Source organism: Lonchura striata, chromosome 4, assembly GCF_046129695.1.
Source record: "Lonchura striata isolate bLonStr1 chromosome 4, bLonStr1.mat, whole genome shotgun sequence".
In the NCBI taxonomy this organism is placed as follows: domain Eukaryota; kingdom Metazoa; phylum Chordata; class Aves; order Passeriformes; family Estrildidae; genus Lonchura; species Lonchura striata.
In genome coordinates, this window is record NC_134606.1 from 66,339,144 (window position 1) to 66,366,250 (window position 27,107).

Sequence of the window (27,107 nt, forward strand, 5' to 3'; positions counted from 1 at the left end):
GGCTTTCCGCCGGGGGCGGGGAAGGGGCGGCGGCGGCGGGGCCGATGGCGGGCGGCGGCGGCTGCCGGCGCGGCCGGGAGCAGCTGGAGCTGGAGCGGCTGGGGCAGGCGGCGCGGCCCGGCTCCCGCCCGCCGTCGCCGCCGCTCTCCGCCTGCTCGCGGCAGGCCTGGAGCCGGGACAACCCGGGCTTCGAGCCCGAGGAGGACGCGGCGGCGGCGGCGGGGCCGGTGCTGGAGATGGACGTGGAGTGGGGCAGCCGAGCCGCGTCGTCGCTGGGCAGCGGCGCGGGGCCCGCGGCGGGCGGCGGGCGGCGGGCGCGGCGCGGCCCCGCGGGGCGCGGCGGGGCCGAGGGGCCGGGCCGCCTCCCGGGGCCGCCCGACGGAGCCGCGCCCCGCCGGGCCGCCTGGGCCAAGCGCCTGGCGCGGAGACTGCGAGGTGAGAGGGCAGCCCGCACCCTGACGCGGCTCCTTTCCCATCCATCCTGCGTCTCTGTGTCCCCATCTCTGCGTGCGCAGCTGTCTTACGATCCCCGTCCCGGTTATGTCCGCCCGCACACGCAGATGATGCTCCTTCCTCTCCCCACCTCTCCGCCTCCCAGGTCTTACTCCTGGCTGCTTTCCGTGTATGACACTCCCGCATAGGGGAAGTTTAGGTCGGGCATTAAGAGGAATTTCTTCACAGAAAAGGTGGCATTGGAATGGACTGCCCAGGGAGGTGGTGGAGCCACTGTCTCTGGAGGTGTTTAAGGAAGGACTAGATGTGGTACTCGGTGCCGTGGTCAAGTTGACATGGTGATGTTGGCTCATAGGTTGGACGTGATGATCTCCAGAGGTCTTTTCCAGCCTTAGCTTTCTGCACCAGCACGAGGTCTTTACAGCAGAGTGCTTGTGCTTCTTTCTCAGCAATACCCCATTCTATAGAAGACGTGGTTAGGATGGCATGGGATACTTAGAGTGGGCTGCTTGGGAGGGTGTTTGAATCGCTTTTTCTTTTCTGCAGTATTGTGCAGTGCCTTGGTGCTGCCCTTTACAACAATCAAGTGCTGCCTCTTGTCACACAGCTGGTGACCAGGGACAGAGTCGGAAGCAAAATTGGGCACACATCAAGTGAACATTTGAGGTGTCATTAAAAGCTTACTGCAGTAACTCCCTGCTGAGCCGTATTTGTACAGGTTTGATTTGACAACAGCATAGAGAATGCAGGATGGGGAGTCCTTTGGATTTAAGGTTGTGGGAGCACATTGAAAAACCCTCCTTTATTTTCAGAGAAGCTTAAGATGTCAGCTTCAAACTACAAGGATTTTAAACAGAGCATTGGGTTAAGTATTGGGCAAAATCTTTATAGTTACAAAGCTACAGAGAAAGCAAACCACATTTAGAAAATAAAGATTCTTCTTCTGAAATGTGGATTTCTGAAGTGGTAGATAGTACTGTTACTGGCTGCCATGGCATCAGTGGAACTCTCAAAACAAACTTGACTTTAAGCAAAGATTTGTACCGTCTCTTATTTTCATGTGTATTCAAAGATTGTTTTCTGTAATGATTTCTCTAGCCTTGGCTGTATTGCACCAGAAGAAATCCCTCTTGAACATTGCAATATCTTAGTGGTATGCAAGTCAGACTTGTAGAGATTATGGAATAGACTATGTTTTCTTTTTAGCAGATTTTATTGGGACCATGTTCAATGACCCAAGTCACTTCATAACAAGAAACCAGAATAACAAGGAAAAAACTACCAGTAATGATTGTGTTGTGCATGAACTGGCACTTTTCTGTTTGGAGTCTCCAGTGGTGTGTTTGTTTTAGTCCATTGCTGAGATACGTAATTGCCTAGGAAAAGAGCTGCTTCACATGGAGAAAGTTAAGTCCTTTTAGAAAAACTTTTGCTAAGTTTTTATAGTTCAGATGCTCCCTTCATCTTAGTTGTTGCCAAGAAGGAACCTCCTGTGTATGTTTTCAACTGTGGTGAAAAACAGCAGTGTTTGTACATGAGGTGAACGTGAGTGACCTGGTGTTGACCTGGCAGGTGTTGCTCCTGTTCCATCTCTCTTGTGATTTGTGCACTAGTACTCAAAACAGTTTCTGTTGATTCCTGACCCCCTTCTATAGGCAATTGTAGCTAAAGTTACTGTAGTTGACAGATCCTTTTCTGGCTCTTTGATGAGAATGTTGCCATAAATTCCTGGGCACAGTAAATGTCTGGGTGAGACTTCGGTGCTGTGGAGGTGCTGCAGGAAGCTGTGACTGTTAGATTCAGATAAGTAACACCTTATCTGAAGAATGTGATCCCTGTGCTGCACAGTATAAAGAGGCTGATTGCAAGCCTGACATTATTATAGGGCGCTTGAAAGATAATTGCAGGTTTACTATTAGAAAGAATACTTCACAGTTCTTTTGACATTTCATGGATATCCTCTGAGTATCTTTGAAGACTGGAAATGGTGCATTCAGTTTTATTTCAAGGACTACAGGAAAGTTGGCATAAATTTATTTAATGGAATTCCATCTCGCTAGACAGAATTCAAAAAGAGGGAGCAATCCTTTGGATATTGCAAGTGATAGTGTCACCATGGCAAAAAAAGGTGCAACTTAGTATTGAAGGATGTTCAATGACAGATGGCACTTTACTTGCTGTGAGTTATGAAAGAAAAATGCAGAGAGGATTTAAAGTATTGGGATTTTGGTAATTGCAACTGTTGGGGAAACGGTAACAGGTGTTACTAAGTGAATAGAACAGACTATCAGTAGTTGAGGTTCTTCTTTATATGGATTCTGTTCAGATTCTAACATGAGTGTTTGTGAAGTGCCTTTAGTTCCTCTAGTTTTGCAGATCTCTTCAGAAAATATCCCAGATGCTGAGAGGAGAAGAGGGGCTGATTATTCTACTCTGTTAAGGAGGAAGTTACCAGAACTTTTGATGGGTAAAAACAAGGTGTGTTTCCAGAGCCAGCCTGGAAAGATAATCCTGCATTGTAGAGCTGTACTTGGTCACCCAGTGCTGCCATGTCCTCATGTGTGTCATCACTGATGTGTGTTGGGCATTTCTTGAAAGGTTTTCTTAGTTATTGTTACGTCAAGGTACAAAATACCCTTCCAGACTGCTACATACAGAATGAGTATAAGCAACTGTTAGTTGCAGATTTATTTGATAAAAATACACAGATTCTGTCAAAGTGTTGATGAATAGCACATGTATATAAGAAAACAAACCAGTTTTGTTGCTTGCAGCAGATGTCAAATACAGCACTGCTTACTTCTACTATGTTTGATACATCTAAATCAATGTTCTGATAAGGGGGAAGGGGAATAATATATTTGCAGTGCAAAAATGTAACAGCTAATGAAAGCTCCAAGCTAACTTATGGGCAAATTCATTGTTCATTTAGCACAAAAATCATTGTGTGATCCCTGGTGCTGTTTCGTTGGATTTTTTCTTTTGCTGAAACTTTCTGTTCTTTGCTGACTTGACTCTTAACGATAGTCTAATATGACAGAGTTTGAGTTTGGAAACTTTCTGCTTCTGCTCACCACATTTCTTATTGGTGAGTAATGTGCTGACAGCTGAGACTTGGCTTTCTCTCCAGCTTAGCTCACTGGCTTTTCCAGCCTTTTCTTCCTCTCTTCCGTAATATCTTCCTGCCTTTATTATGAAGGTTGCTAGTGCAACGTAGTGCTGTGCTAGAGGCTGAATTTATTGAGTTATTATTATTAGTGACTCAGTAAATGTTCTTGGATTTATGTTTATGTCTCCAAGAATGACCTAATGGGGAGGATTTGGCGTTCAGTGTAGTAAAGTTGCAGTCTTTATCTGCGCATTTTCAAACTTGGCCTTAAAGAGCAGCTTTGAAAAAGCTCTCTTATTTGGGGGCTGACACTAGGGAAGGCCCTAACTTAACCAATTAAGCCATGTGAACAGAGGTTAATGCTGAAACTATTAGTTCTTGCAAGAGCAGTTTCCAGGTTTATGTCATAACTTAAAAATGTGATAGCTGAAAGGCTTCAAGAAACATCTAACATGTTTTATGCTTGTTTTTTTTTCATTTATGCAGGTAGAAGGAAGAGCTTCTTTATTCCCATCTCTGTTAGCAAACAAAGGTCTGCAGCAGCTTAGCCAATTGTTTTAGCCTTACAGCAGTGGTTGCAGATTGGCTGAACTCATGCTTCATTGTCAGGTTTATAATGGGTTTTGGCTATCCCTTGTTACTGTTCCATTTCAAATTACTGTGGTATGTTTGATGGATCCAAGATTTTTCCTAGGGAGTTTGAGGTTACTACATTTCCATCTACTGAGAATGTAAATGATGTTTTGAAAGGTTGGCTTTTTAAAACACCTGAAAAAGATGGAAATTTACTGCAGTTCCATAGGAGTGAATTTTTAGTTTTAAATCCTTTTTCACTGATCGTAAACTGAGGTCAAATTGCCTTGCTTTAGGTTTAAATGAAGAGAAGCTCCATGAAGGGAACAGTCCGAGCAACAGGGGCTGTTCCCATCTTTTTTTTCTGCTCTGTAGTAGGCATAGGAAATGAGGATGGTGATTGCTAACTGTGTTTTGTTTCAAGGTGGTTTTTCCTTTTAGAGATTCCATTTAAAAGATCCTTTTGTTTTTCTGTTAACCACTTGGAAGAGATCACCAAAGTTCAATAGCTTCTCTCCCTGTCCTTTTGGGAATGTCAAGCATTACATGAAATGAAGAACAGGCAGAAGCAGTTCAGCTGGTGTAGTTGTTCAAGCTGACAGCTAGACTGGACAGCAGTTGCTCATTTAGGCTGCTACTGATGTTTAATTGATAACTCTTTGTTGTGCAGGGAAAGAAACCATGCAGAAATGCTCACCAACATCTCTGCTATGTCTCTTGTTTATCTGAGAGGGGAAGGTTATGATAAGGTGTTTTAAAAATAAGTTTGACTCAAGTATCCTCCTTTCATGTAGAAAATTAAGACTATTCCTAAAGGCTCAATAATGAATGTGCATTTTCATTCATTGAACAATGATTTGCATGTTTAAAAGAAAATATACCAATGCACTGCATTTCCATTTCTTGAAGGATGGCTGTCTGTGCATGTCTCTCTCTCCTTGTATCTGTTTTTATACCTTGTGGTTCTAAGCAACAGCACTTCTACAAATCTTCCACAGATTCTGTTAGAGTTCTGCTGAACTGTTCCTAAATTATTATGGTATCACATTGATAGTTGATACTGCCTCAGGCCCCATTCTGTCTACAAATGAAGCTCCTCGCCTAAACTTAAAATCCATGGAAGAACCTGCAGAAAAACAAGCTTAAGCTTTCAACACCACTTACTATGTCACTTGTACATCTGTACCAGACATCTGTGCACATCATTATGTATCTCTTTTTCCTTTTAAGGTCTGTGGGGGACAAGACTCATGGAAGAGAGCAACACCAGCAGAGAGCAGTACTTGAAAAGTATTTTACGGGAGCTGATCACATACATGGTTTTCCTTGTGGTCCTGTGTGTCTGTAAGTACTATTCAGCACCAGTACATCCAGTTGTGTACTGCCTGCTTTTTGTGATTCCAGAAAGAAGGTTGTTTAATGTAGGAGAAGAATTAATAGATAGGTAGGCAAATACTTAGAATCAAATATTTATCTTTTTTTCTGTGCATGGGCTGTTGATTGAGACTGAAAATACTACAACTTTCTGCACCTTAACAAGTTTAGAATCTTCAGGCAGGATGATAATAGACTTGTTCTTTGTTTTTAGAGAGATTTTTTTATTGTAGTACCACATTGCAATGTAATACTTCTGCTACACTTTTTGAAATCACTGAGCAGAAATGGTAAATGAAGAGGAGGAGTTAGTCATTCAGCACAAATAATTGAACATTTGAAGTTTATCAGCAAGGTTATGTACAGATCACAGCTGGAGACTTCTGTGGTTTGTGCCGTTTGTTGTCTTGATAGCATATGAGGTATCATAACATAAAGAACACAGAACATAGTAGCATTCAATTTCCAATGCAAGAAAGAATTTATTGTGGAGTTACAAAATATCTGTTTTATTTGTTTGCTAGGGAGAAAACCAACAAATTGTATATATTAAGTTAGTGTATCTTTAGAAAGCCAGTATTTTTCAAGTCTCCAATTTTTAGTGTGAGCAGTTCTACCCTAAAGGGCTGAAATGTTGGTGACTCTTTAGTTGCCATTTATGATCAGTTGTAATACAACAAAGTGATGTTTTAAATTTTTGTGAGAGGGAATCTCAGAGTGGAGAAGCAAAGGCAAAACTACACTGGTAAACTGTCTCTGCGAGCAAGTCTGCACTGCTGGAACGTAACAGAATTGCTAAAAAGCCCAAATTTTATACTATTGACATGACTGTTGTACTGCAGACATGTTTATATATTAAATGTCATGGTTTTTTTCCTTCCTGAGAAATTTAAGAATGCTTAGAACAGGTTTATGAACAAAACAGTGCAAGGGTGCTTGTGGCTGGCACACTGTAGCACCAGGAGAAGTGTTGCAGTGAGAGGCCTGCCTTAATGTGAAATTTGTTTCAGTAGGAGAAATTTGACTCTTAACAGGCTGTTAACTATTTGTTTTGTTACAGAAAAATATGTTTGCTAACTGAATAAAGGAAAAAGATAGTGTGTTAAATATCTGGAGATATTGCTAACTTACTAGTATTTTTAAGTATCCTTTTTATTTTTCACATGAACAATAACTGGAGGTCAGTCTGGTCGGTGGCTTCACATGCCCTAGGAGAATGCTTCCCAGTGCAGGCTAAGTGCTGTGGGCATTTCTTGTTCTCTTATTGTTTGGAGATTATATGTTTAGAGAGAATGCAGGTATTGCACAGTCACATGATACATTCCATGTGCGCAGCAGAACTCTATTAAAAATTCTTAATTAATTCTTAAAAATTTCTTAATTAATTAAAAAATTCTTACTCTCTGGCTGTTAAGGGAAACAAAAAAAATATAAATTTTATACAATTACCAAAACTGACACTGATTGTTCAGTGTAGGCCTAATCTTTCAGACTCCTCTCTGAGTTTTAGCCATAGAGTGGTTCAAGTATTTACAGGTAGTAACAATACCTATCAGCAATGGAAAGATGGGAATATGTGAGCTTGGATCAGAAGCCAATTTTATTGAGAATATAAGGCTTTTATATATGGTTTTACTGGTATGGCACTTATATAAGGTTCTATTTTTGGTAACAATTTCCCCTTGGTTACATATTCTTCATGACATCATGTCACTTGATAACATTATCTTATCACAAAAGTTTCACAACATGTCTCAGGCTCTTTTATCAGTTCCATTGTACTCTCTGTTTTATTCCCCATAAATACCCATGCCAGAGACTATTTCCTCAACCCATCTTAGTTTTGTACGTCATTTTATAATTAATGCTCTGTAGCCCTCAGCCATATCTTTGGCCCTGTGTGAGGAAAAGGAGTAATACAATAATTTATTTTCTGTAGGGAGTTTCTCTTAAAGGCACTGCACATCTGTACCGGATGTTCATTGCCTAATCCATGTCATTCCCAGTGCCCCAGTATCCTGGTTGACTGTCCTTATCTGCTCAAGCAGAGCATAGTTGTCTTGAGGTCTTTGTGCCATCTCTGCCAGTTCTCCATGCATGCCTTGGATAGCACAAGCCACCTAAAAAGGCACTGTCTGCCTCTCTTCAGGCTGCTGAATTGTGCCTTTATTTTCCTTGAGGTTTACTTTGGAAGAAGCATTAATAATAGAATGAGGTGTGGAAGGGAGAAGAGAATATTATAAATTGATTGATCAATCTACCTTCACTGCATTTTCTATTTTAGTCACAGTTGACAGATAAATGCTGCTTGGTGTGGATTTTGTTTTGGAGCTTAATAGTTCCGCTACAAAATCTGTACAAATACAACTTGATGTATTTAAAATAAATAAAGGTTTGGTGGGGTTTGTTTGTTGGTTTGTTTGGTTTGTTTGGTGTTTTTTTTCTCTTTCCTTTATTTCTTTATCTCTCACTCCTTGCCAAACCTTCTGCAGTGACTTATGGTACAGTGAGTTCCAGTATGTACTATTATACAAGGGTTATGTCACAGCTCTTCCTGGAAACACCTGTGTCAAAAACGGAGAAAACTGATTTCAAAACTTTGTCCACAATGGATGACTTCTGGAAGGTAATCTAAACCCAAGTTTTTGTATCTCTGTTGCTGTGGTTCACTGGTACTGTCATGAGCTGTAAATTTAACCTTCAGAATCTCCTAACCTTCAGAATTTCCTAACGTGGTCAGGCTTGTGCATGAAAATCTATGTGCACAATGTCAAAGCTATGGAACAAAGTAGGCCATTAATATTTGAACATTTAGAGCTCAAATAGTGTTGGTGGGGCAGGGTAGGGCAAGTTTGTGGGATGTCTTTGGAGGAGAGGTAATACTAAAGTCTTATGTCAGAGAAATTATTAACTGCAATTCTAGCACTTCTGTGGAACAAAAAGCAGTGCTGGCAACATGCAAACTGAAATTTTGCCATCCTCCCCAGTTCACAGAAGGCCCTTTGCTGGATGGTCTTTACTGGGAGATGTGGTACAACAACAAAACCATGGCAGAAAACAAAAGCTTCATTTATTATGAGAACTTGCTCCTAGGAGTGCCTCGCATTCGGCAGCTGAAAGTCAGAAATGGTTCCTGCTCCATACCTGAAGATTTAAGGGAGGAAATCAAAGACTGCTATGATGTCTATTCTGTAGCTAATGAAGATACTGCTCCTTTTGGACTCCGGAATGGAACTGCGTATGTAGCATTCCTGTAGACACATGCTCATTTTTTATATACTTGTGACTCATTTTTCTATCTTAATTTTATAGTGTTAGTCGAAGGACCTTTGTAACTTCTTTCTCAGAGGTTACATCAAAACTTTGTAGCAAGGACCTCCTGAATTAAAGCATATTTAATAGCTAATAAATGTTTCTTGGTCAGGTTTTGTTGGTATCTGTTTTATTAATTGTAAGTTGAAGGTGGGAAGACCAGTGTGCTCTCTTTCACTTCTGAACTAGCTGGACGTACACCAATGAGAAGGATTTGAATGGCAGCAGCCACTGGGGCTTGATTGCCACGTACAGCGGGGCTGGTTATTACCAAGACCTCTCAAGGACCAGAGAAGTGACAGCTCTGCAGATTGCTAGCCTGAAGAAGAACCTGTGGCTAGACAGAGGGACCAGAGCAACCTTCATTGATTTCTCTGTGTACAATGCAAACATCAACCTGTTCTGCGTGATCAGGTATGAACAGAAGCACAACAGCTTTCAGTTGCACAGGGTGGGTAGTAGACTTGGGGCGTTCTTGTGATTACTTTGTTTTGGGGACATAGGTGAGGGTATGTTTTGTGTAAAGGGGACAGACAACTGAAATGCCATGCCTCCCTTTCAAAGAAGCGAGGCTCCTCATGGAGTCTGTCCTGGCTTTCCTGGTGCCATAATGCCTTGGGTACAGTTTGCAGGAGATCTATCTGGGCAGTTGGCATATCCAAATAAATACATGGATATAAAGCATCAGCTTTTGGTTTAGACAGCATGAGACAGGCAAAGATGAAAACAAATCTTTCTGGCTCTGTTTCCTCACTGTTCCTGAAAGGCTTTGAGTTTTAGTCAAAATTGAACGTGGTCATGTTTACAACTTCTGTGTGGTGGGAAAAATTGGAATCATATGTAGGTTTGTTTCTATTATTTAGATAATTATACAAATAAACCCAAGTGTCTTTTAGTAGTACTTTTCATCAGTTCTGGTTAAATTAAATTCTTTTTCTCTTTGCCTCTTTTAAAATACAGGTTGCTAGTAGAGTTTCCAGCTACTGGAGGCCTGGTTACATCTTGGCACTTTCAGCCTGTGCGGCTGATTCATTACATCTCCACTTTTGATTTTTTTCTGGCAGCCTGTGAAATGTCCTTCTGTCTTTTTGTTCTATATTATATGGTGGAAGAGATCTTAGAAATTCACATTCATAGACTGCGCTACTTCAGAAGTGTTTGGAATTGCCTTGATATCCTTATCATTGTGGTAAGTAACCTTTGTAATCAGGCTAAAGTTGCTTTCTAAAGTGCACTTTGTGGGACACGTGAATTACTCAGTGTTCCTGTTGTGGTTTTAAGGTACAGGACCATCATTAAGAAGGATACTTACAGACTATTAGGCTATTCAGTCTGAACATTGACAATTTTAGTCTGTGTTGCCATATTGGTATGTTTCACAAAATTGGTTGTTCTGTCTTCAGCGCTTTCAGCCTGGTGCAAAATTAGAGTATTTGTCCATCATGCATTTTCATCTTTTGTTTGTATAGACTTAGCTTTTATTGGAGGTGACAAACTTGCCCTCCCTTCTACATATCTGGTACAGACTATTGCACTGGTTTTCAAGTAAGAAAATCATCTGCTTTATAGGAGTGGTTTGCATTGCAAGGAATGGGACTGGGATTTGAATATGTTTGCAAAGAACCCCAAGGAGATTTATCTTGGTATTAAATGCTCACCAGCTAATACCAAGTTGAAGAAGTGCCTCAGAATTGTAGAATGCTAGAAACTGTTTAGGTTAAGTGGACAGTGTTGCACATCAGTAATCTTAGTGCACCAGAAAATATGAGCTTTGGATGTAAAGCTGCATAATATAATTCTCTCTGGACGCAGATCAAGCTGTGCTTACCAGAAGTATACAAAGCCAGAAATGCTGAAACAGTTCCAGTCCCATACTTGTTTTGTATCTTCAGTCTTGGATGAATCAAAGGTTTCAAGTCTTGAAGCCAATATTTGTAATCCAGGGAAATCATATTTGTATCACAGTGCTTTGTAAATGAAGGGTTGCTTAGGAGGATGTTTACATGAACTGTATGCTGTTTTTTACACTTAATGGTTGGGCAGGGATAAAATGCTTTGCTGTTAAGTCAGTGAAGAGTATTCAAGTGTGAGTGTAAAATTCAGTTCACACAAGAGGTCAGAATTCTGTGTTTATGCCTTGCCTGAGGGTCATTGTTTAAATGTAGGATTATGTACTTATGACTCTCAATATGTGGCGAAGTGTTCACTTACAGTAATGAACAGCACATTTGTAGAAGTCAAAGTAAGAAACCTCTGTGGTAGAACTGCAGCTTCTCTGCTGTTACTTGTTCTGGGCAATACTGCTTAGTCTGTGCTCTGGAGAAACTTCAGTACCTTTTTGGCTACTGCTGTCTTTCTGCTCTGTTGTTCTTTTTCACCTTTGTCTGTTAGAGTTGTCATATTCTCTTCCTTACATTTTCTTCTCTGTGACAATATCACTTCTATAATCCTGCTAGGTGCCACTGTCATATTCTTCTTCACAAACAGTGGCAAGTAAATGACTTCTAAATCTTCTTACTCCCAGACTATATGTCTGTAGTCCAGGACTATAATGGTTTTACTGCGAAATGCATGAAGTTCCTCATATCTTAACTTTATCTGACGTAAATGTCTCAAAGAAGTTGTTTTAAAACCCTAGTTACCTTTTGTAAATTTGTGTGTTTCTTTTATCCTCAGCTGTCTGTAGTAGCTATAGGAATTAGCATCTATAGGACATCAACTGTTGATATGCTCCTGAAGAAGCTGCTGGAAGATCAGAACTCATTCCCCAATTTCGAACCCTTGGCGTATTGGCAAATGCAGTTTAACAACATTGCTGCAGTCACTGTGTTTTTTGTCTGGATTAAGGTAATTCAAGACACACATCCTTATTCTAACATTAGAGTGTAAGCAGTATTCTGAGTTTCATTAGACACATTATTTGAGATTTACTCACGTTTCTCTCAAAGTCAGTCATGTGAGAAAGTCAGAACAGTGATAACTTCTTGCAGATGAAAAGCTAAGTTGTAATTTGCCATAGGTGTAGTCAGCTCTTGTTTAGGTCTAGAAGATGTAGTTGGTGCTTGTGTTTTGTTAGCAGACATGTTAAGAAATGTTTTTATTATTCCTCAATTGATAAGTCAGTAATTCTTACTGGGTACTGCTTTGTCTCCAGCCATGTTCAGTAGGTCATCTCATGTAAAAGAGCGGAGAGGAATTTTGTTAAGAAATTGTCTTCCTCCTATTTTCAGCTTTTTTCTTTTCTTTTTTCTTTTAACAGCTTTTCAAATTTGTTAACTTCAACAGAACGATGAGTCAGTTATCCACCACGATGTCTCGCTGTGTCAAGGATGTAATTGGCTTTGCCATTATGTTTTTTATTATTTTCTTAGCATATGCTCAGTTGGCCTATCTTGTCTTTGGCACTCAAATTGATGACTTCAGCACTTTCCAGGATTGCATGTAAGTACAGGTATTAAAAAATGCAAAGAATATTTTGGTGCGTTGGTGAATCAGTTACTTTATCAGAGGCAAATCCTCTGACATCCATCTAAGCAGATAAGCTGCAGGCACACCTCTGTTGATATAATCTGGTAGTAAACACATTTTTATAACATTTTTATCTCTCTGTTATTGCTATCAGAGCAGTAAGCTAAAAATGGCAGGGCTGTGATATGATTTTTACAGCTGTTGCTTGCATTCCTAGACAAAACAATGACTCCATGTTCAGTAGTTAAATGCTGACTGAAATGTTGGATGCATAATAAGGCTGTGTTCCTGACAATGTTCAGAGTTGCTTGACTCAGAGTCTATTTTAGCCAAACACAAAATTCATAAGTATCTGGAATCCAGGAGAGGGAGAGAGAGAGAGAGGACTTAATATAAGATTGCTAATCAATTTTTCCTTGGTGGATTTGGTGCAATGTAACCTGATTGTAACTGAGGCAGTTAAGAGGTTGTTCAGTCACTGATTTCCCCTGCTTCCTTACGCTGGGGCAGTGTTGCAAGGAGTTTCTTGCAGAGAAGTGAAGGAACTGGAAATATGCTGATGGTGCCATAAATTGCCAAGGTTTTTCTGGCTTAGAGGGAGAAGGTTCAGGTTGGGGTTATATGTGCGTGAGGAAGATGGGAGTGGGTCTCAGAGCTTCACAGTAGTAATTGTTAGTTTGCTCTGCTTCCTGCTGTGACCAAAAGGGAGAAGTTACCCTCATGGTTTTATGTGTGTGGCACCTGACTGCAAGTTGGGTTGTGCCTATAGATGTGCTTGATGAATTGTTTTTGCAGTCCCTGATAAAGTGTTAGTGCAGATCTCTCTGCCGCCTATCAGTCACACTGCTAGAATAAAATATTGCACAGCTCCAGTAATGTTTTCTTCAACTCCTGGATGTATTTTGTTTTTTAAGATTTACTCAGTTCCGCATCATTTTGGGAGACTTCAACTTCACAGAGGTTGAAGAAGCTAATCGAATTTTGGGACCCATTTATTTCACTACATTTGTGTTCTTTATGTTCTTCATTCTTTTGGTATGTACATTTTGTTTAAGTGGGGTGGATCAGTGGCTGTTTTTGCATCATTTGTCCTTTGATTCCTGCTTTTGGGACTTTTTCTGATAATGATGAGTATATGGTCCATGAAGGGGCCTGACTGCTACATGGCTGATCACTACACTCTTTCCTGTTTTTCCTCATTTAAAATTGATTTGCATAGTATGTTTTTTGTTATTCTCATGTAGTGCTCCACATTGTGATGTTGTTTATTATTATTATTATTATTATTATTATTAGAGTTCTAAAATCTAAATAGTGCCTGGTTGACAGACACAGCAAGGCTGTCTCTTTTGGTGCAAAGTAGCTGTACTGTTCCATGCAGTCTCTTGGTTCATAAAGTGCTCTAATGTGTGGCTGGCTGTGTTTACAATAGCCTTATTCTTGCATGCCACACATAGCTTTGCCTGCTGCAAGAGCATGGTTCTTCAGCAGTATCATCATAATTTTTTGTGCTATTTAGTGACCCTCGTACTTAGTGCAGCTTTTTGTTACTATTTGAGATGAGGAGGAATGGCATTCAGATTTTATTTGTGGGAAAATACTTCATCTTGGATGTTCACTGGTGAGGATGTAGAGAGCTGAAAGTGTTTTGTGAGGACTTTAAGTGTTTGGTGAGATGGACCCGGATTCAGTGGGAAAATAACATATGTGTCACATAAAGCAAGTTTCTTATTTGCTTTGTCCAGAGGAACAGTCTAGTGTCCAGCAAGGGAAAGAAATATCTTTTTTCTAAGGGACAACAGAAAAGCACTAGAAGGTGAAGTCAGAGCAGGTTATCCAAAATACTCACTGTAATTTGTGGGTTTTTTAATATCATTTTGCCTGAACAAAATGTTGATGCAAGTCCCTTGAGACCGGTCTGAGACCAGGAAATTAAGTTAGGGAAGATGGGTAGAAAGCACCAACTCTTAAAGCTGGGCAAAATAGCAGAGGAAAATAACACAATAGTGGATTGTCAAGTTGCCTCTTAATTTTCTGGTGTTGGGCATGAATGCATAAAGATACAGCACTGAAAGATTGGTCCAAAGCATGTTTTTTAAGTCCATGAGGAAACAGAGGATAGCACTGCCTTTCTACATTGAACATGCCAGTAAATTGAGTAACTCTTCTTGAATGTGAATATGCAGTTTGTAATTCAGTCATATTTACTCCATGGCTAGCAGGAGCCTTTCAGTGATGACAGCATGGTTTGATTAAGTTACATGCTTGACACAGGGTTAGTGAGGCAAATATTTTCTCCTTTCTCTGAACAAGAAAGCTCTTTCCAGATTTGGTGCCATAAATGCCAATGACTAATTTTAAGCTTTTTTATTTTATCTTTAATTTGAAATGCAAGCAGAGATGTAACTAGATAAGAACCTTTGGTTTGTGCTTGTTATTACAGGATGTGTAGTTAACTTGATTCCTCAGGAATTTTTGTTGCCAGCTGTTTTGCCTGGATTAATTCACAGCTGTTACCTGTGTAAGTTTTGCCTTGCAGGGTTTATTGCCACTGCTGTGTGTAGCTGTGAACCCTCTCTGGAAAGTAATTTTCCAGTTATGTTAATAACCAGTGATGTTGATTAGAATTTGTTATACTGCAGTGCATCATACATATTTCAATATTAAGCTCTGGATGGTAGTTTCTTTTTAAACAGATCACCATTTTCTTCTGGCCTTTTGAAACAATATCCATGTTAAGGTCTGCACAAGAAGGTCATAGGAGTAGCAGGGCTCAGTCTTGTTGAAATTTGAAATTTCAATATTTTTGTTTTCTCTTATGAACAGAACATGTTTTTGGCAATTATCAATGATACCTTCTCAGAAGTCAAATCAGATATGGCACAACAGAAGGCAGAAATGGAATTGTCTGACCTTATCAGGAAGGTAAATGTATTGCTTTGCTTGCTTGACATCTTATTTGTCACATCTGAACTTATTTAGTAAAATACTATAAGCTGTACAAAGTAAATCTGGCAGCAGCTAGTAAGAGTACACATCTCAGTTAAAATAAATTAATCTGAGCTGAGTGTAAATTAAATGAGTGAAAACTTTCCATCACAATGTATTTCAGTTATCTGAGACTTTGCCTTGAATGATCACACTAAACACACTGAATGAGATTGTGCAGCAGCTGATTTCTGTAATCAGTAAAGTTGTTAGAAATCTCATTTAATGAGAAACAACAAGTTTTACTTTCTCTTTTAGGGCTACAACAAAGCCATGATCAAACTTAAATTGAAGAAAACTACTGTTGATGACATTTCAGAAAGTCTGAGACAAGGTGGAGGAAAACTCAATTTTGATGAACTCCGGCAGGATCTCAAAGGGTAAGGGAGATGTTACTTCTTACCTAGGATAGTATGCCCAGGGACTTGGGATGTTAACTTTTTTATGTGATTTTCCTCTAGCAGAAGCACACTAATGTGGATAAAGACACACACCATAGTGTTTTTCGCTGCATTGTGGTTGGTGTTGGCATTGCATACCAGAGAAAGGTTTTTGGAGCTCTGGGGCCCAGCCTTCATGAATTTCTGTGTTTTGAGGAGAAAAACACAGAAATCTCTGAGGAAGCAGAGACCTAAGGCCTTTGAGGAAATGGTAATGTTTCTGTCAGACCACTGTAGGAGTTTGTGCTTAGTCAGGAGTCCAAGGCAAGGATACAAATCAAGGAGATAAAGAAAGGAGTTGTGAAGGAGAAATGTTCAATGTAGAGAAGATTGTGCTTTAACTAATGAAGGGTAAGGACTGAGGGGTTTTTATCAGTCTTGCGAACCTATAGACAATGCTGGGATGTCTTTGTCTTGAGGATGAAAGTCTGTTTGAAGTGAAGTGTTTTCTAATACACAGAGTTGTTTCAGCATCTGAAAAATGAAAAGTGAAGTGACTGCTTTTACTGCCTTTTCAGGAAGGGGCACACAGATGCAGAGATTGAAGCAATATTTACCAAATATGATCAGGATGGGGACCAGGAATTGACAGAACATGAACATCAGCAGATGAGAGATGACCTGGAGAAAGAGAGGGTGAGCTCAGCAATAGGAGTGGGATGCCACCAGCACTGTCTGCCAGTCTGCTCCCTGTGCTGGTTTCCTGCCTCAGAAAAATCCTCTTGTCTCCCTTCACTTTTGCAGTGGTTCCTGGCTGTCTGAGCAGAGCTGTAAAAAGGCACAAGGGGAACTGATAGAGGAAAGGAGCTCTTTGATCTTGACACCACCATCCCCCATGTACACCTAAAAGTTTTTTATATCTTCTCTCTCTGTCTGGCTTGTGTTTTCCCAAAGGAGGATCTGGACCTGGATAGGAGCTCTCTACCACGTCCTCTGAGCAGCCGCAGCTTCCCCCGGAGCTTGGATGACTCTGAGGAGGATGAGGATGAAGACAGTGGACACAGCTCCAGGAGGAGGGGCAGCAGCTCTAGTGGGGTTTCCTATGAAGAGTTCCAAGTGTAAGTTTGTCCTTCTGAGGGGGACAAATCTGCATGTTGGGTTTTGGTTGTTTTTTATTTCATTTTGAGTTTTCTTCTTTGGGTTATATAGTATTCTCTCCTTGATATTAATCAAATTATTCATAAAAGCAAGTTAGGATTTTATTGTGCATAAGTCATCCTTTTAGTAGCTTTCAAATAATATCTGAACTGGAAGTGCCTTAGAGATCCTCATGGGAGCTGGTTAGAATATAGAAAATCAGAAGAAACAAAAAGAACACAGCAACAAAACCCCTGTCCTTAAAACCTTGTCATTGAAATCAGAGAAAAGGGTCATGTTACAACAATGTCAGAAAATACTTTTCTGGTTTTTTTAAGTAGTAAATCCTTGAGTTTATTTTAGGTTCAGTGAGAGCTTTAACGGTTGTTTTTAAGATTAGGTTACTCACAAGTCTGTATTTTGTCCTAAGTGATAGATCTCCTTATTAATTAATTACAGCAACACTAAGCTGAATAAAGAATTATGTAACTGGTGTCCTAGATTGCAAGGCAATTCTCGTTGCCACCTGTTGGAGGTGTGGCAGTTATCTTCTGTTCATTGGGCAGTTTTCTTTTTCTCTTCCACAAACCAATCCTCCCTCTGGAGAGACATCTGCTGTTAATGGGCCATGGAGTGTCCCTGCATGGCTGATAAAATTACATCATCCCACTGGGAGATGCTTTGCCCAGGGGGAGGAACCAAGTATTCCTAACTGGATATAATCAGAGATTTTGGGACACCAGGGCAGCCTTTTCCACTGGATTCCCAGAGGAAGACCAGGCCCATCTACACCACAGGTGCACAGGGCAAATGTTGTGGAGTCTGGCAAATCTAGGGCCATCCCAATGCACCACCTTCATTGCAACGATTAGTGCCGACACCAACCGAGAGACAATGGGCCGTTTGCCAACAAGCTTAGAAAACATGAGAATATGATCAATGGCCCGATGCAGGCTCACGTCTCTGCCGTGGTCAAGGAACTCAAGAGAGGAGATGAGGGAGGAGGTGAGGAGAAACAGTTCCCATATCACACCAGTGCAAGTCACAGGTCCCACAGTCAGAGCCCAATGTCCCCCAGCTAGAGAAAGAGGGTACACCCCACGGGCTGACCTATAGTTTTTCCTGCATGACCATGGGGAAGACATGGGAAGGTGGGTATGGGACACCTTCTTCTGTCATGGCAGCACAGGTGTGATGACTCAAGGAGGGAAACACTAGCTGAGGGAGTTCCAGTAGGGTGAAGGTAGCCTCAACCTCCCATGACCGAGCTGCTGGGTATGACCTGTCAGATCCCCTCGAAGGTACCTCTACCATGTATATCCAGGAAAGAAATAGTAACAGGGGTTAGAGGGGCCCTGCCTCTAGCCAGAAAAAGGCATGGGAAAACCAGATTTCTGGACGGTGTGGATCCGATGGCCTGGCACATCAGAGCCACAAAAATACAACGCCTTAGTTGATACTGGTGCACAGTGTACCCTGATACCATTGGGACATGTGGGGGCGGGATCTGTTTCTATTCCCAGGGTGACGGGGGGATCACAGCAACTGACCCTGGTGGAAGCCGAGGTGAGCCTGGCTAGGAAGGAGTGGAAGAAATATCCTCTTGTGACTGGCCCAGAGCCTCTGTATATTCTAGGCATAGACTTCCTCCAGAATGGCTATTACTAGGACACAAAGGGACTCAGATGGGCATTTGGCATAGCTGCTGTAGAGGCAGAGAACATTAAGCAATTGAACACCTTGCCTGGACTATCAGAGAACCCATCTGCAGTTGGACTCCTGAAGGTGGAAGAGCAACAAATGCTGATTGCCACCATGATGGTGCACTGCCAGCAGTATTGAACGAATCAAGATGCCGTGATCCGCATCCACAGAATGATCCCTGAACTGGAGAGCCGAGGGGTGGTCAGCAAAACCCACTCACCCTTCAACAGCCCCATCTGGTCTGTGTGCAAATCTGACAAAGAATGGAGATTGACTGTGGACTAGCGTGGCTTAAATGAAGTGACTCCACTGCTGAGTGCTGTTGTACCGGATATGCTGGAACTCCAGTACGAGCTGGAGTCCAAGGCAGCGAAGTGGTACACCACTATTGATACTGCCAATGCATATTTCTCCATTCCCCTGGCAGCAGAATGCAGGCCTCAGTTTGCCTTTACGTGGAGGGGAGTGCAGTACACCTGGAACCAACTGCCCCAGGGGTGGAAGCACAGCCCCACCATCTGCCATGGACTGATCCAGACTGCACTGGAAAAGGGTGAGGCTCCAGAGCACCTGCAGTACATCGATGATATCATTGTGTGGGGGAACACAGCAGTGGAAGTATTTGAGAAAGGAGAGAAGATCATCCAGATACTGCTAGAAGCTGGCTTCGCCATGAAGAAGAACAAAGTCAAGGGACCTGCCTGAGATATCCAGTTCCTGGGAGTAAAGTGGGAAGATGGATGGTGTCAGATTCCCACTGAGGTGATCAACAAAATCATGGCGATGTCTCCACCAACCAGCAGAAAGGAAACTCAAGCTTTCCTAGGTGCCATAGATTTTTGGAGAATGCACATTCCCAAGTACAGCCAGATTGTGAGCCCTCTCTACCTGGTCACCCACAAAAAGAACGATTTCCACTGGGGCCCTGAGCAGCAACAAGCCTTCACCCAGATCAAGCAGGAGATCGCTTATGCTGTAGCCCTTGGCCCAGTCAGGACGGGACCAGAGGTCAAGAATGTGCTCTACTCTGCAGCCGGGAACCATGGGTTGTCCTGGAGCCTTTGGCAGAAAGTCCCTGGGGAGACTCGAGGCCGACCACTGGGATTCTGGAGCCGAAGTTACAGAGGGTGTGAAGCCAACTACACTCCCACAGAGAAGGAAATTTTGGTTGCCTGTGAAGGAGTTCAAGCCACCTTGAATGTGATTGGCACAGAAGCACAACTTCTGGCACCCCGACTACCGGTGCTGGGGTGGATGTTTAAAGGAAAGGTTCCTACTACCCACCATGCCACTGACACCACATGGAGCAAATGGATTGATCTCATCACACAGCGCGCCTAGAAACCGGAATCGCCCTGGGATTTTGGAGATAATTACAGACTGGCCAGAAGGTGAAGAATTTGGCCTCATCGATGAAGAGGAACAAGAGTAAGTGACATGGGCTGAGGAAGCTCCGCCATACAACCAACTGCCAGCAGAGGAGACCTGTTGTGCTCTCTTCACTGACGGTTCCTGTCGCATCGCAGGGATGAATCAGGAGTGGAAAGCTGCTGTATGGAGCCTCACAAGTCAGGTTGCACAAGCTACTGAAGGAGAAGGTGGATCAAGCCAACTCGCTGAACTCAAGGCCGTTCAGCTGGCCCTGGACATTGCTGAAAGGGAGAAGTGGCCAAAGCTCTACCTTTATACCCATTCATGGATGGTAGCCAATGCTCTGTGGGGTTGGTTGGAAAGGTGGAAAAAGGCCAGCTGGCAGTGTAGAGGAAAGCCAGTCTGGGCTGCTGATGAGTGGAAAGACATTGCCACTTGGGTGGAGAAGCTACCTGTGAAAGTCCACCATGTAGATGCCCATGTCCCTAAGAGTCGGGCTAATGAGGAACACTGAAACAATGAGCATGTAGGTCAGGCAGAGGTGTTGAAGATAGACTTAGCAGCATAAGGGGAAGTTGTTCCTGGCTCAGTGGTCCATGATGCCTCAGGTCATCAGGGCAGAGATGCCACCTACAAGTGGGCACGAGACCGAGGGGTGGATCTAACCATGGACAGTGTTTCCCAGGTTATCCATGACTGTGAGACGTGTGCTGCCATCAAACAGGCCAAGCAGGTGAAGCCCCTCTGGTATAGTGGGCGGTGGTCCAAGTACAAGTATGGGGAGGCCTGGCAGATTGACTGCATCACACTGCCCCAGACACACCAAGGCAAGCGCTACGTGCTGACCATGGTGGAAGCCACCACTGGATGGCTGGAGACTTTCCCTGTACCTCATGCCACTGCCCGGAACACCATCTTAGGCTTGGAAAAGCAAGTCCTGTGGAGACACGGCACCCCTGAGAGAATTGAGTCTGACAACGGTACCCATTTCAAGAACAGCCTTATCAACACCTGGGCCAGAGAACATGGTCTCGAATGGATATATCATATTCCCTATCATGCACCAGCTGCCAGGAAAGTTGAACAGTGCCACAGGCTACTTAAGACTACCCTGAAAGCACTTGGCTTTCCCACTTAGAAATTGGGAAATGAGCTTAGCAAAAGCTGCCTGCGTGGTCCATCAATCAAGCTGGTCCTGCCCAGTCTGAACTCTTGCACACAGTCAATGGAGATGAAGTCCCTGTGGTACATATGAAAGGTATTTTAGGAAAAACTGTTTGGATTAATCCCACTTCAGACAAAGACAAACCCATCCATGGGATTGTTTTTGCTCAAGGACCTGGTTACACTTGGTGGGTAATGCAGAAAGATGGAGAAGCCAGTTGTGTACCGCAGGGAAACCTGGTCTTAAGTGAGAGCTGTGTGTAAGGTTTTATTGTGATGCAGATGGAAATAGAATAAAGGATGGATAATGTCCTAGATTGCAAGGCAGTGTGTGCATTCTGTTCCCATCTGTTTGAGGTGTGGCACTTATCTTCTGTTAATTGGGCAGTTTTCTTTTTCTCTTCCACAAACCAATCCTCCCTCTGGGGAGACATCTGCTGTTAATGGGCCATGGAGTGTCCCTGCATGGCTGATAAAATTACATCATCCCACTGGGAGATGCTCCGCCCAGGGGGAGGAGCCAAGCATTCCCAACTGGATATAATCAGAGATTTTGGGACATCAGGACAGCCTTTTTCCCACTGGATTCCCAGAGGAAGACCAGGCCCATCTACACCACCACTGGATCTTCAGAGGAAGACTACACCCTTCTACAGGATCCCTGCTCCAGCAGAACCACACCTGTCTCTGCAGGAGCACTGCAGCCACCATTTCAATTGGACTGCTACCAACACCCTGACCCACAGGGTGTCAGGTCGTATTCTGACTCCATCAGTGTTGTTTTGCCTTACTGCATTGTTATTTTTATTATCTTCCCTAATAAAGAATTTTGTTATTTCTTTGTCCGAGAGCCCCCTTAATTTCAAAATCATAACAATTTGGATGGAGGGGGTGTACATTTTCCATTTCAGGGGAGGCTTCTGCCTTCCTTAGCAGACACCTGACTTTTGAAACGAAGACACTGGAACCAACAAATTTTCATGATGATGCCCTAAGAGCAGTGAAAGCAGAGTGCAAGATGTGCTTTTTTCCCCCATGTGCTTTGACCCTGTTTTACTTTCTTGCTCTGGTGTACCTTGTCCCTCCTGAATGGTAGGACTGGTTTGTGGGAAATCAGAGGCGTGTTTGGATAAGAGTGATGTCGCATCCTTGTCTGCTTTGTGTGTTGTCATGCTAGAACAGTGCTGATTGGGTCACTGAAGCTCCCACTTCTTGTCCTCAGACTCATGAGGCGGGTGGATCGCATGGAGCATTCCATTGGCAGTATCGTCTCCAAGATCGATGCTGTTATCGTGAAGCTAGAAGCCATGGAGAGGGCCAAGCTAAAAAGGAGAGATGTGTTGGGAAAGCTGTTAGATGGAGTGACAGAGGTAAGAAACTCAGTCTCTGTGGTCTGGTCACAACCTGCATGTCTTCCTTTCTGTTGGCACTTCTTCCTACTGACTGGCTTGGCAGGATTGAAGGAGTGGTGGTAAAGAGGAGGTGGGTGCTTTGGCAGTAGGTGAGTGATTTCAGTTAGGTGTTAGGAAAACATGAAATTTGAAACTTTAAATTTTGGGAACATGGTTCAAGATTCAGATATGACAACACATCTTACAGCAACCCTCTGTCACCATTAAAACCTGTGATCTGGACGGCAGTGGTGTTCAGTAGTTGCTGAAGCAACTCCTCCATTCTTTGGTGTCTGTTTGGAGTAATACAATATTTTTTGTGGACTAGTCTATTGGAGTCTATTGATTCCTGCCCAATCTGGTCTCATTCTCCTATGTTCCTTCTGGGACTGTGTAGCAGATGAGAGAGGTCACTTCTGTCACCAGGGTTACCCGACTTCTACTTCTTCCCCTTTCACTCTCTCTTTCCTTGAGGGCCCTTTGGAGGTGGCCAGTGGGAGAAATGTGTTGTTTCTGTAGATGATAAAATCTGTCAGGTGGAATACAAGTTGTGCTTTCCTAGGTGGCAACCTGGGCATTTCATTTCATCCCTGGAAATAAAACAGTTTGCTGTGGGAGCTGTTTCCTCATTGACTTATGGAAGTATTCAAGTGGTATATGAATTTCTTGTGGTTGTATGTCAGAATCTGTGGTATTGATGATTCCGAGATTGTAGAAAGTCTTTGTCTTTCAGCCCCATTGCCAAAGAAGAAGCCCATAATTGGTCTGTGCTGGTTTCAAGGTTGTTTATTCTGTTTATCTCTAACATGTTCTGCTGCCCTGCCACAGCTCTGTCCTGCAGGGCAGCGTGTGGGGCTCTGCCCTCAGTGGGATGTTACAAACATTAAATACCAGAAACTCCCTGGGCTGGATTTACAATAATGTGCCAATATCTGTCACCTACGTTGGACAGTGTGTCCCCAGCCTAAACCAACAGAAAAATACCAACACCACTGTGAAACATGGAGGGCATGAAGAAGGAGAAAAAGGACAAGACACACCCAATTTCCTCCATCTTGTGCCCTTTGGATCCTAATCTAGAATCCTAAAATTTTACTTTTGTGCCCGTGCCACACTTAATTATTGCTTATATCAAACACTCAGAGCTTGTAATTCATCCTGTAGGATTGAAATCTCTTTTCCATGGCCAGAGATCACAGACAGTGTCTCTGGGGGCTCTGTCCAGGGGGGTTCCTGACCCCCTGCCAGGGTCCCAGGCATTCCAGGGCAGCCAGAGGGAAGCCCTGGATTCCCACAGTTGTATAGGGTTTGGAAGCTGGGCATTGAGCTTGTGTCTTTTAATGTGTTTAGGATGAGAGGCTGGGCCGGGGCAGTGAAACGCACAGGGAGCAGATGGAGCGGCTGGTGCGAGAGGAGCTGGAGCGCTGGGAGTCGGACGACGTGGCCTCGCAAGCGAGCCATCGGCTGGGAACACCCCTGGGGCTGAACGGCCAGCCCCGCTCCAGGAACTCCCGCCCCTCTTCTTCCCAGTCTGATGGCCTTGATGCAGGAGCGCCAAGCGGGGCCAACAACATCCACGTGTAGCTTGAGCTTTGTAGGTGGTTCCACATGTTTCAGGTCAGTATTAAGCTAGCAAATTCCCCAGTGTGAGGGGATCGTTCTGATCAGACCCCTGAGGACATCTTCCATTGGTGGGAAAAATTAAATATTCACTCCGTAAATCATTTTGAGGCCTATGTAAGCCATGTGTAATGCCACCAGTGAGAGTGTCACCCTTGGAAACAAAAATGCAGGAAACTGAATGGATATCAAATAGGACAAAATCTACCAGGACAGAAATCTGATTCCATAAAAATATTATTGGGAATATTTGCATGAGGGCAGCAAGCTTCAGACAAAATAATGTCTAATGGCAGGCATACTAAGAGGTTATTAATTTTCTTCTTTCTCTTGGAAAGTACATTTTTTAAAGGCTTTTAAAAGCAAATTTTAAAACAATATGGCATCAGTTTGTCTTATTCACTATAACAGCTGACAGATAAAACAGGATTTTTTTTTTTGTTAAATATGAGTTTCTACTTGTCTTTCTTAGTTATTCTTGGTATACTAGTATTTTACTTAATTTAATTTTTTTTTTCCTTTTTTGAGAGGTACATTTCTTTAAGCCAAAGAAAGTGCACTTAGTTTGTACAACTGTAAATTACATCATTCTGTGGTAGAAACTGAATGCATTATAATTAGCATTTAGCAAGAAATATTTGAGAACTGCCTCTTCACACCCAACTAACAATAATTTTCAGCTATGTTGCAAAGTGCCCATTTTTTAATGCTATCTTTTAATGATTTAAGTGTTTCTGGGATAAACATTCCAGAGGTTCTTAGATAAATACAGATACCTTGCAGAAAATACTTTATTTAAAAGCACACAAAATTGAAAACCACTGAATTTTCCTTGGGTGTGACAGGGAGAGGGGCAGAGAAGTTTCTGACAGTTGGGAAAATCTGATCTTGTGCCATGTGAAGTTCTAATCACATCTCAACTATGTGGTCTGTATTTACATTTAACTATAATGATTAGCTACATTTCTACATAGACTTTTCTGCTGAGGTGCAACACAAGATTCCTTTGGGGAGGTATTTGTATTATAATCACTGATTTTTAGTATTTAATTCCCTCTGCTTTGTGTCATAGAAGCGTTATTTTTGAAAGGACATGCAACATTGAAATTCTGTTGATTTCCTATAGAGAGCACCGAGGCAGTGTTTGCAGTTTTGCCTAGGAATGTCTCCATGTGTGGAATGCTGGTTTAGGAGGGAGGCTGTCAGTTGTGCTTTTTCCCTGAAGATGGCAGTTGTCTGGTGTTTAAAGACTGAGAGCTGGTGAAAATGATAATGGAAAGCTACATAATCAATGACATTTCTACTATTAGTAGGGTATATTGAGGAGGAAAAGGCCAGTTTAACAAAGTGTAAGTGTCATGTGTTATGTTGGTGCCTTCTGTTTCAACAGTATCTCTTCATTCTGTGCTGCTTAGGCAAAACTTCCATGTTCCATATATTCTTGCAATGGCATTGCCTGGATGTACAGTGGTTCAGAATGACTTTTCTCTAACCAGAGAACTTGCTGAAACTAAATAGAATTCACACCTTTCCATTTTTAATTTTATGAGTAACCATACGCACAGAAACCTAATTAATGTAAGCTGGAAGAGGAGGAGATTCAGTACTGGAATTTCACAGTGGCTGTGTCTCGGGAACAGAATTATGTAGGAGAGCAGGTTCTGGTTCTTGTGTGGGTTGTTTGGTCCTGTATTGGGAAGAAATTCATACCCTTTCACAAGAGTCCTCAGGAACTTGTGAAAACAGTGCACAGCACAGTGGATAGGGCATTTGTGTAGGATGAGGGCATTCAGATTAAGCTCTCTCTTGCCTTGATTCTGAGGTTTTACACCTCAGAAACCTTTCTGAAGAAAGCTTTTCAGTGTTGAACTGCATTTATGACTGTAAACAAACAGACCAAAAAGAAACACCAGCTGTACTCATGACCATCTGCTGTGCAAGAAGAATAGAAAATACTATACCAAAGCAATTTAAATATACAGAGCCTAGTCTTTATATTCATATCTAAAATGTGTCTTTCAAAATGTAAATTCAGTCACTCAGTTCACCTTTCATTTGTACTATATGTTTATTATGAAAATGTTTGCATTAATAGCTGTATTTGTTGGGGTGTATTTCTGTAACATGTTGTTATTTGATAACAAACTTCATCTTGAAGTGCAGTAAGTTTCCATGGGGTATCCATGTGCATTGACAGTGGGCCTTGCAGTAAGTGCATTGCCACTTGATAAATGTTACAAATATTTTATTGATGCATTTTTCAGTTTTAGATTATAATATCATTTGTCACTTATTACAAAGGTACAGTTTTTTGCATAGTAATGTACAGTGTTTGGTCTTATTAGGAAGCTGTTAATTATGCTAGTCCTCTACAATGATCAAGAATGTATTGATCTGTAAAACTGAGCACTTTACTTCCTAATAAACATTTATATAATCTACAAAGCAAATATTCTGCCTACACTTGGTTTGTTTGTAATGGAACATGAAGAATCCTACATTTTATTTTATTAATAAAAATACAGTATGAATAAGGTATGAATAGCTCATACTTTATTCTCAGATTACCTAATAAAGAGAGTGAAGGGTGTAAATGAACCCAGTGGACTGGGCTGATCCTACTGCTTCATTGCCCAAACAGTCCTTTCTTAACACTTCATTTCAGATTTGTATTCCTGCAAATGCACAAGTCTGCTTTCTGCTATTTCAGGTAGCAGCTCCCACTGCCAGTTACTGTCTCTTCATTACTTGCTGGGTAATATAATTATTTTTTTTCTCTATTCCCCTTTTTTCCCCTCTTGTTTCAGGAGGGAATACTGCAGCACCTGGAGGGTTTGAATAGAGCTTGGAAAGCCCAGGCTCCCATGTAAAACCCATGGTTCTCTCTGGACAGCTGTATTAATGAAACTGTATTAAAGAAAATTGAATGATTAATGTAACTACATCTCAATCTTTAATTAAATACATACATAATGAATTTGTTAAGTATATTAAGCCTTTAGTCAGTGCACTATAAAAGTCAAAGTGTATGGGAAGTGGGAACTTTATTTATTTATTTATTTA

At 42.1% G+C, this 27,107-nt stretch overlaps 1 protein-coding gene across 1 annotated transcript; it reads left to right on the plus strand.

Annotated features, from left to right (window-relative positions):
• The first annotated feature begins 221 nt into the window (after nucleotides 1-221).
• On the plus strand, nucleotides 222-26,494 carry PKD2 (polycystin 2, transient receptor potential cation channel). Its single transcript, XM_021526513.3, has 15 exons — nucleotides 222-435; nucleotides 5,366-5,479; nucleotides 8,002-8,135; nucleotides 8,497-8,747; nucleotides 9,011-9,235; nucleotides 9,782-10,010; nucleotides 11,498-11,668; nucleotides 12,081-12,262; nucleotides 13,204-13,324; nucleotides 15,116-15,214; nucleotides 15,536-15,657; nucleotides 16,236-16,353; nucleotides 16,612-16,775; nucleotides 22,256-22,403; nucleotides 23,775-26,494. Exons 1-15 carry the CDS (start codon nucleotides 237-239, stop codon nucleotides 24,006-24,008), a joined length of 2,511 nt encoding a protein of 836 aa, XP_021382188.3. The 5' UTR covers nucleotides 222-236; the 3' UTR covers nucleotides 24,009-26,494.
• The last annotated feature ends 613 nt before the right edge of the window (nucleotides 26,495-27,107 follow it).

Bases quoted from the DNA above. Each gene is read 5' to 3' on its own strand.
- PKD2 (XM_021526513.3), top strand. From the start codon at position 237: ATGGACGTGGAGTGGGGCAGCCGAGCCGCGTCGTCGCTGGGCAGCGGC. The intron at 13,325-15,115 runs GTATGTACATTT...TCTTATGAACAG, and splicing joins TTATGTTCTTCATTCTTTTG to AACATGTTTTTGGCAATTAT. The intron at 16,354-16,611 runs GTGAGCTCAGCA...GTTTTCCCAAAG, and splicing joins ATGACCTGGAGAAAGAGAGG to GAGGATCTGGACCTGGATAG.